The 9702-nt window shown below is 43.6% G+C and overlaps 1 protein-coding gene across 2 annotated transcripts in view; it reads right to left on the minus strand.

Moving 5' to 3' along the window:
• The window catches only part of CDCP2 (CUB domain containing protein 2), a 28674-nt gene extending 19641 nt beyond the window's left edge, over nt 1–9033 (minus strand). For both annotated transcript variants that reach the window (XM_045028388.1, XM_045028387.1), the window contains exons 1-3: nt 8982–9033; nt 7485–7539; nt 7002–7094 (exon numbers count right to left, since the gene is read on the minus strand). In XM_045028388.1, the coding sequence (XP_044884323.1) occupies nt 7002–7077 (76 nt within the window). In that variant the 5' untranslated portion in view covers nt 7078–7094; nt 7485–7539; nt 8982–9033. The remainder of the gene's footprint in view (nt 1–7001; nt 7095–7484; nt 7540–8981) is intronic.
• Nucleotides 9034–9702: the final 669 nt, after the last annotated feature.

The following is a 9702-nucleotide window of genomic DNA, read 5'->3' on the forward strand; positions in this document are numbered from 1 at the left end:
AAATCTGTATTTATATGTAAGCAAATAAAAAAAATTCATTTCCTCTAAGCTTATAGAAACTTTTTAATTTTAAGAATAACTGAAATGTACTAACATCAAGAAATTGAACTGTGCACCAACATTGGGTGAACCAGTATTAAATAGTGTTACAGTAGGTGACATCCTTAGGGCTAGTCTACACTTACCTGCCGGGTCGACGCGGTGAGTTCGACTTCTCGGAGTTCGAACTATCGCGTCTAATCTGGACGCGATAGTTCGAACTCCCCGCGTGCTCCGGTCGACTCCGGTACTCCACCACTGCAAACGGCGGTGGCGGAGTCGACCTTGGAGCCGCGGACTTCGATCCCGCGGCGTCTGGACGGGTAAGTAGTTCGAACTAGGGTACTTCGAATTCAGCTACACTATTCACGTAGCTGAACTTGCGTACCCTAGTTCAACCCCCGCCCTTAGTGTAGACCTGCCCTTAGACTGTTAACTCTAGTCCTTTAGTTCAAAAGGTTGCTTTTCTTGCCTTTGTCCTTGTGAACTGAAGCACAGCATCAGAGATTCAGAGACTGGCCAATGGGATTTTCAAGCAATAAAATAGCAAGTGATGTCAGTCTCTCATTAGTCATAGTCCACTGAGGATATATTTTAATGAGCCTGAGCTTTGAAAAGCTGTGCTCCCCACTCCAAACTGTGACCGGCAGCATGAGCAGAGTCATCAAAGCTATCCACACATTAGGAAAAGTGTCCTTCAGCTCTGCATCATAAATGAATTGTAGAACTTGGAGTGGAGAGTGCTTCCCGTGTTGCAAAATGTGACTGATGTTGTCTAATTCGACACAGAGGTCTTTATCATTGACGTCCGAACATTTCCCATGTATCAGCATCTGGTGAAGGTCAGTATAATTGTTCAAGAGTGTTAATAAGGTCAGGTCTTTTTGTGGTGCTTCATTTGTCCAAACCTTTCTTCAATGGATACTCAAGGAGTGTCAATGAGAGAGCAAAAATACTCCCTCTTGAATTTTTCTTCTGAGCTTCCCATCATCTCATCTCTGCCTTCATAACCAAACTGTCTCTTCTTCCGATGAATACGAGTTTCCTTGAAGACAGGCTCAACTCCTAAGTTTTCCACCATTTCTCTGGCAGCAGTGATGGCATCTTCAAATCCGTTGTCTCTGTAGGCCACAACAAAATCAAGGCAGCTTCTCATCAAAACAGTAGTGGTCGTGATGTCCATTGATTGAGTTTGTAATGCCTTGCTTACAACATTTACTTGGAACAGGATGTGATGCCAAACCACAACTGACACCAGAGATTTGAAGTCAGTGATCTTGTTTGCCAGGCTTTGTGCCTCGTGTCTGATTATGGTCTTGGCTTTACTTGACTGCACCAGTTCCAGCAGGCCGTCATAAACCTTAGTCACTCGGTACCTCACTGGCCTTATGCTGTCAATTTGGCTCTCCCAACAAGTGTCACTTAGTGGCTTCACCCTCAGATTTGTAACATTGTCCGTGAGGATCTTCTCCCTGATAGTTCACGCTGAAAACAGGATGCATATTCTTTGCAGTCCTCTGAAGAGAGATACTGAATCTAAAGAAGATGATGCTGCATCTCACACAACCAGGTTGAATGAATGGTAGCCAGAAGGAACGAAGAAAGCTCTTGGATTCAACTCAAGGATCCTTGCCTGGGCACCACTGTTTCTTCCTTCATGTTTGCGCCATTGTCATAGCCTTGGCCGCGGCAGTTCTGAAGCTTTATTTTATTTTCATTCCAAATGTTCATAAACAGTTTTGTTTGGCGTTTTCCAGTAGAGTCGTTCACAGGACGGAAACAGATAACGTGTCCCTTTACTTGGATTCAACCATCCTCATCATCAACAAATCTTACTGTAAATGACATCTTTTCACTGTGACTAATGTCGGAAGTGCAATTCATTATTATGGCGTCGTACTTTGCTTTGCGGAGACGCATCAATATGTTATTAAGCACTCAATCAATTCATTTTGAATTGTTTTGCTGCAGTAATGGTCCATAGCTTCTTTAGAAACTACTTGACATAGGTGCTCACACATGAAATCGTTGTATTTCCCAAGGAGCTTGACCAAACTGAGGAAATGACTGTTATGTTCAGTGAACAACTTGTCCAATGAGCCCCAGAAAGCCAAATTATTCTTTGCAAGGAAGAGGGTAATTGAGATCAGACACTTGAGCACATTCCTACAATGCTTGGTTTCTACATTAACAATGCTTTGCTTTTCTGCATCTATGGATTTATTCAGCTTGAGTCTGAACTCACCCTCCATCCATTTGCAGTAGGCCATAAAATGGCTGCGTGACTTTTCATGTTGCTTCAGAGCATCAGTTAAGCTATGCCGGTAATTGTACACAGAAAGCGCACGCAAGAATTTGGCATTCTTGTCAAATATTTTGCAACAGAAAGAGACCACTTTGTCAGTTGATTTTGAGTAAACTAGCCAATGCTGATTCAGTTTCTTGCCATTCTTGAGCATTCTTTCACAGTGTGACTTTGAGAAGTGTCACTTCTGTTCACTTACTGGAAATGTCATATCCTCGATTTTGCTCAGCTCATTCAAAACTGTATAATCAATATCGGCAGAGTTTAGGATCGCTGGTCATAAAGCAGGATCTGATGTAGCGATTTGTGGTGTGCAATTTTTCTCACTGCTGTTTCTGTCATCATGTGAGGCTGATTCTTCTATATAGTTTCTCTCTTTTCATGTAAACCAGATTTTTATTTGTCATCACTCTCCTTTTCATGTGAGCCACATTCTTCTTTATCATCACTCTCCTTTATGTCGCCAGGAAAACTGGACGATTCTCCATCACTTTTCTCACATTTCCATTTCTTATCCTCAGGAAAATCTGCTAATTCCTTAGCAATAGGACTTCCATCACTTATATTTTGCTCCTCAATTTCTTCTGCACTGGGACGATCACTACTGCCTAAAGCCCGGCCTATGTTGTTTGGTTTCAGATATTTTCCCCGTCAAATTTGCCCCTTGCTGCAAACTAGATTGCAATTGTGCATTTGGCTTCCTATACTGAGCTCCTGAAGGCTTCTTCAGGGACATCTTTTAGTTTCTTTAGGAGAAAACAGATAGTGTTAGGGAGAGCAAAAGTCTATGTTCTGCAGTCTTAGAAAGTCATCCGTCAAGCAGGGCAAAAGAAGTAACAGTATTTATTTTAAATTGTTGCATAGAAAGGGATTTGGTAATTATCTCTGGCATCTCATTAAATTTGTCCTTTATTAGTCGCTACTTACACGCTTTCAGTCTTAAAACACAAGTACACTTTCACAATTACACAATAAAACAAGGTTCCCAATATTGCACCTGGGCTCTCATTTCGTTCTTATATCTCACTGCCTGACTGGCGATGCCCCACCCCTTATACACCCATGAGGGCATGGCTGACAACATTCTAGGAGGTTCTAGGAAAATGTAGTTCTCAGAAAGTCTGAAAAGTTCCATGACATTCTACAAAGGTCCAGAACATTCTAGAAGGTTAGTGAAAAAATGAATCCACATAAGGAATACCTGAAACATTTTACTTCAAACAGTCTATTTTCCTTTTTATCGCTAATGACAAAAACAGCACCTGCAGCCCAGCTCCCCCCCACAAGCCCAGCACCCCAGGCAGTAGCCTGGGTCGCCTTCCCCTAAATCTGGCCCTGTATACCACATTTGGGAGCAAAGAAATACCCTTTGTCCCTTCTGAGGGACATGTGTAGATTCACAAACAAGTCTATATGCTCTCAGTCTGGGCAAAGTCTATTGCAAATCAATAGCTGGCCATTGCACATTGCTTTTCATTATGCTTGGCAGTGCTGTGACCTGCTACGGAAGATAAATGTGCATTGTGATGAGCAGTCAAAAACAAACGGTTAATATACATTTTCATGTGTGGGCGCCTGCGCATGGGCAGGATGGTCAGATAGCAAATTGACATGGTAATTACCAGGGATAGGCGCTAAACTAATGTGGGGAAGGTATTAAACTAATAATGTTATTGAAATACATAGCTGAACGGGGAGCCTGCAGGCGGGGTAAAGGCTACTTCAGAGACAATTACTGAGGAATTAATAGCTCAGTGCTTCAAGGTACTTAAGTGAGCGCAGTAAGTGACAATCGCTCATGAGCAGCCAGCACCATGTGAGGACTTTGGGTTAAGAGGGAGGTTCATTGAATTCTAGTGGACTTGTTTCATGTTGCAGAACAGATGGCAGCGTGGCCTAGTCACGTGGACTGGGAGTCAGGAGATTTGAGCTCTAGCCCTGGCCCTGCCGCTGACCTGCTGTGTGACCTTAGAGGTGTCATCTCACCTCTCTGTGCCTTGGTATCACCTCTGATTAGACTGAAAGATCTTTAGGGCAGGGAGTGTCTCGGATGATGTGTACATACAGTGCCAAGGACAATGGAGCCCCAAACTCAGCTGGGACACCTCGGTGTTATTTTATAACATGCTATATTAAAATAATTATAATGAATTATAATTAATACATATATGGGCAAAGGGGGACCACCTACTGGCGCAGCCCCACCAGATTTAGCAATTCAAGGCCCGCAAGGTTGAATGACACATCCCAGCTGGCTGGAGTTGCAGTAACTTTGACTGACAGCTCAGTTACATGTTCCTGGAGGAGTCAAAACACACAGGGAAGCTGCCGTGTGCCTGGGGACTTGATACAGAGCTGGTTTGAGTGACGTTCTGGATGTGGTGCTGCACCCATGTGAGCACTTCCGCTTATACTGCTTTTGCCCCATCCCGCTCTGAGGCCACCACAGAGATGATGTGTGCATTGTAATTCTGTGTGCAGTGTGCATGGAGTAGCAATGCAGCATCCCCGCACCTGGATCCAGTCATTTCTCCTCCCGCAAGGAAATACCCCAGCCTTACGTTAGATCCTGCAAAGTACTGAGCATCCTCAGCTCCCACTGGCTTCCGAGGCACTGAAGGGATCAGCATCTTGCAAAAATAGCTCCCAGAGTTCACATTTTTCCCGACTTCTCAGACACCAGGACAGCTCCAAACTCTTGCCCATCCTTTGAACTGAAATCAAACCCTGGGAGGATCAAGAGGGGTAGCTTAACTTTTGGGTTGCTCATGTTTAGTGCACCTTTGGCTTCCTAGCTCCACTGGGAGATGCTGGTGCCACAGGACCTCCAACCCCAAACAGCCAATCTCTCAGGTTCTTCTCCGAATCAAACTGAGTCCATGTACTCCTGGCAGCTTCCCCACCACTAGCAAGGGCCTTTGTGTAGAAAATAATGTTTGAGGAAGCCCAGTTATGAGAAACAAGCACTGATTATCGGTGAAAACATGACAGATTTCATGGTCTGATCTGAAAGACGCATGTTCTTAGTCCAGGATCAAATCCACATTGCCTTCATTTTACAGACAAGACAGAGCTAAAGCTCTGAACTAAAAACAGCTCTTAACTTCGCTGAAGTTCTGATCTGGATCCAGATTTTGTGACTTGCCTTTGTGTCTTTCTAATGAGCATCTGAACTCCTCCAAAGGAGGGAGTATGAGTCTCTCTAGTTAATTTAGTGACAAAACCAAGCTGTCAATATCTGACTCTACAAAATCCTTAATGCGGCAGTGCTTTTTAGCCAGAATTTCCTCTGCTAGACTTTCCCTACTTCTGAACCAGTTTAAAAGAAGAGTAATTTGTTGTGGAGGTGGGTTTTTAGAAAAATAAATACTTAGAGAAGCAAACAAATATTTCAGAAGAGTAACTGGAGACCAATGTAGAGACTTCCACATTGCTATCCCTCAATCTTTAGCAAACTAAAAGAGTGAACCATAAAATCAACCAAGCAGCATTCTAAAGCATTTTATCCTGTGTCAGTGACTGTCAAGGAAAAAGTAACTTCCCCCAGACCAGACACATCGCTACACAGAATCATAGAATATTAGGGTTGGAAGGGACCTCAGGAGGTCATCTAGTCCAGTCCCCTGTTCAAAGCAGGACCAACACCAACTAAATCATCCCAGTCAGGGCTTTGTCAAGCTGGGCCTTAAAAACCTTTAAGGAAGGAGATTTCACCACCTCCCTAGGTAACCCAGTCCAGTGCTTCACCACCCTCCTACAAAGAAGGCCCAAGTGCTGATGAGTAAGTTAATGGCACAGGGTTCTACTGATGTGGTTGAAATATTTCATTTCTATAGTTAAAAAGCAAATCCAGAACTACCACACTGCTTTAGAGCCAGGCCTTCAGGAGGCGTACATGGTCCATTGATTTCAATAGAGACACCAGCTGAGGAACTGGCACATACAGTCTACTGTGTAAACGATTGGGATGATGCAGCAGAAACAGGGCAGGGGTACTGCTAGCAAGGGACAAGGGTTAATCAGCTTAACATAAGCAAAAAAACGCAGAGCAACTGCAAATGCCCCCCAGCCTGGCACTCAACTCAGTCCTATGACCCTGGGGGTAGGGGGAGCCCTGCCATTCACCACCTGTCTTCCAAGCAGTCATTTGATAGCCTATCCCCATAGCACATGTGCAAGAAGTTGGGCTGAGATTAACCCCTTGCTTGCTGGAGAATTGGGAGCAGCGCTGCCCCAAGCCACGTCTGCAAACACTGTACTGTCCATACATTAAAAATCTAAATGAAAAGGAGACATTTACAAATGAGTAAATACGGTAATAATAATAATAACGCATAACAATACGGAAGGGCTTGGCCTAGAACTGCTTCCTCACACGTCTAGTTCCGTTGCGGCCAGTGAGACTGTGCGTGTGTAAGGATGGCTCATGTGAATAAGGGCTGGCAGGATCAGGCCCTAAAACAACATCAAAGATTGATAAACCAGACAGACTATCAAAAAGCCCATGAAACGGGCACCGTTCATTCATGCATACACACTGCAGGTGACCTAGGAGCGTGCCTGCTGCGAGAGCCCTGTAAGAGCTACCCCAGCTGGACATCCCCTGGAAGTTAACCCTCGGTGCTTTGGTGCTGAGCACAGCTGAACAGAGTCTTACCTTTCTTAGCATGCATCCTGTTTGCCACCCACAAGAAAGTCATTGCCACAAGACACCCGACTTGAATGTGCCGCATCCTCAGACACACCTGTGCTACGAAGCAAACAAATGTACTATCATGAAACAGCAAGGATATGCTCAAAGCCGCCTAACTGAAAAAAAAAGAAAAAAAAAAGTAGGAGGCTGGTAGAATTAATAGTGGAATTAATAATTCATTGCATGTTTGAATTAGTAACCTGATCTATTCCTTGCTCCCTTCACTTGGTTTTAATGATCTGGATCAAATGTCCCTAGGATTTACACTATACCAGATACCTTGTCAATACGCTATATTTAGAAGAGATATTAATGTTTCGGCTATGGTATATAACTGCAGTAAGTCTGTGCTGACAACGTGCCCTTCTGGGGCTATGAAAATAATTTAGTTCACAATGCAAGACAGTGAACCAAAATGGGAATTTCAGCCTTAACACAGAAAAGTACCTTAGGAATTAACTTGATTTATACTGCGGCGCAGGCACTCGCTGCACAAAGCCAACTGTTGATAAAAGCAAGAGAAACAGAGAACATATTTTAGTCCATATTTTTAAACAAAAGCCACATTTCACTGCTGTTCCCAGAGATGTCATGCGATGCGCATATCAAAGATCCAGGGAGCTTCAGATGCAAAGGTGCTTGCTCGCTTATCTGCCCAAAGGCTTGGGCTGGTTAGTTAGTCCTAACTGCAATTCAAAACTGCCAGTGAAATAAACAGAAGGATTTTGTGCTGCACAGCAGGGCCTGGAAGGGGGAGGACGTTTAACCAGCATTTAGCTGGTGAAAAGTGGATGAGAAAGGGCAGCCCATTTTCTTGGCTCTGTCTTGTATCTTGGCTTGAGTGGCAAAAAGCAGCACGGTCTGAAAACTTGGCAGGATTCCGGCAAAGCTTGGTGGTTAGTTACTACCTGTGAATATGATTGAGCACAGCCTGATGTTGGAAAAGGAGACCTGTGTATATTCAAGTGGGAACAAGGCAGGTTTGCTTAGCTAAGAACGTCCTGAAAGATTTGCCTCCAAAAGATTACACAAAAATTATTTTAAATTGACTTCCTTCCCCCTTGTGTCCCAACTCAACTTCCCATTTTAATATATTGCTATTAAAAAAAGAGGAACTAACAAGATGTATCTGCTACGATCAGACCTGGTGTCCTCTTTGTTTTATACCTCATCCTTTCTTTATGGTCATTTCTTACTGTGTTTTGTCTCTCAGATTGTAAACTCCTAGGGGCAGGGACATGCCCCTGTTTATTGTCTGAAAAGCATCATGTACATCTCTGGTTATTATTAATAATTATTTGTATTACAGTAGCATGCAAAGGCCCCAACTGAGATTATTGCCCCATTTTGCTAGCCCCTGTACATACATATTGAAAGACTCAGTCCCTGCCCTACAATCTGAATAGACAAGACAGGCATCAGGTGGAAGAAAGGAAGTATTATCTACATTTCACAGATGGAGAACAGAGGCACAGAGAGATGAAGTGACTTTCCCTAGGTCACACAAGAATTCTATAGCAGAGCAGATCTGGACTCAGCTCTCCTGAGTCTGTTTTTCTTTATGTGGTACAGTCTAAACAATAAATAGTTATGTGTAAGAGGATCAGGGCTTGGTTCACTGGCATGTCTCACTTGGCTTTCCTCTCCCGCTGTGCACAGATAGGTTGCTACCACTGCAGGTTTGTTGTTGTAACTCCTCTGTTGATTTTTTTCTAGCCCAATCTCCATGAACGCTGAGAACTGTTTCCCAGCGCTCACTTACAGGAATGCATTAGCATTTCAACTGAGGGATGCAGGGGTTATTTGGTGCTGTGTTAGTACACACCAATGCCCAAGTTAGCCCTGGACTCCCTAAGCAGGGGAGGCCGCCCTTGTTAAATGCGGTGCGTGGTATGCTCAGGGAAAACACCACGTCCTCAGCAGATGATGGTGTCATATCCTTACCATGTATCAGTGCTGGTGAAAGGTGCTGAGCTGGCAGTCTTGGAAACCAGAGTCCTCTCTTCACTGATGAGGTACAGCTGCAGCAGCCAGGGTGAAGATTCCTCCATGTCGTCAGCCAATATGCTTTAAACCTGATGGGGAGGGATCACTTCTGAGGGATGCGGATAAGTAAGTCTCAGGCCCATTCTGCCTTGGGAAGGATAAAGAGGAAGATATTAAGTATGATGATGCTTTTTCTGATGTGGTCACTCAGCCCCTAAGAACAGAACTGGGACCCATCAAGTCATTTCACACAGGAATTCCAACAGTTGTAAAATCATGCTAATCTGGGATAGAATTCAATCCAAGATCTTAAAGGCTCTGTATTCCATCACCAACTTGCATCCCATCCATTTATTCAGACAATAGCCCAGCCATGTTCTTTGTTAATTTAATTTTATCGCTAGTCTCATGATACCTGGTACTCTTCTGAAATCCTCAGCTCCTGGAGTAAAATGCTTACATGCGAACCTCAGCTTTTCATTAAAAAAACCCCCCAGTACATTTCTAGCCTTTATGGCTGCAGAGAAAAGCTTGAAAAATGTGACCTGAGTGTAAAGTAAAGGTTCAGACAACAGAAACTCAAAAAGAAGAACCAAACAATAATTTTTATCTCATGATTTTTAAGCCAATGAGTCATCATGCTCATTCCCTCAACAATGTTGTGTATTGAGATGATTAT

The sequence above is a fragment of the Mauremys mutica genome, chromosome 8, assembly GCF_020497125.1.
Source record: "Mauremys mutica isolate MM-2020 ecotype Southern chromosome 8, ASM2049712v1, whole genome shotgun sequence".
Lineage (NCBI taxonomy): Eukaryota > Metazoa > Chordata > Testudines > Geoemydidae > Mauremys > Mauremys mutica.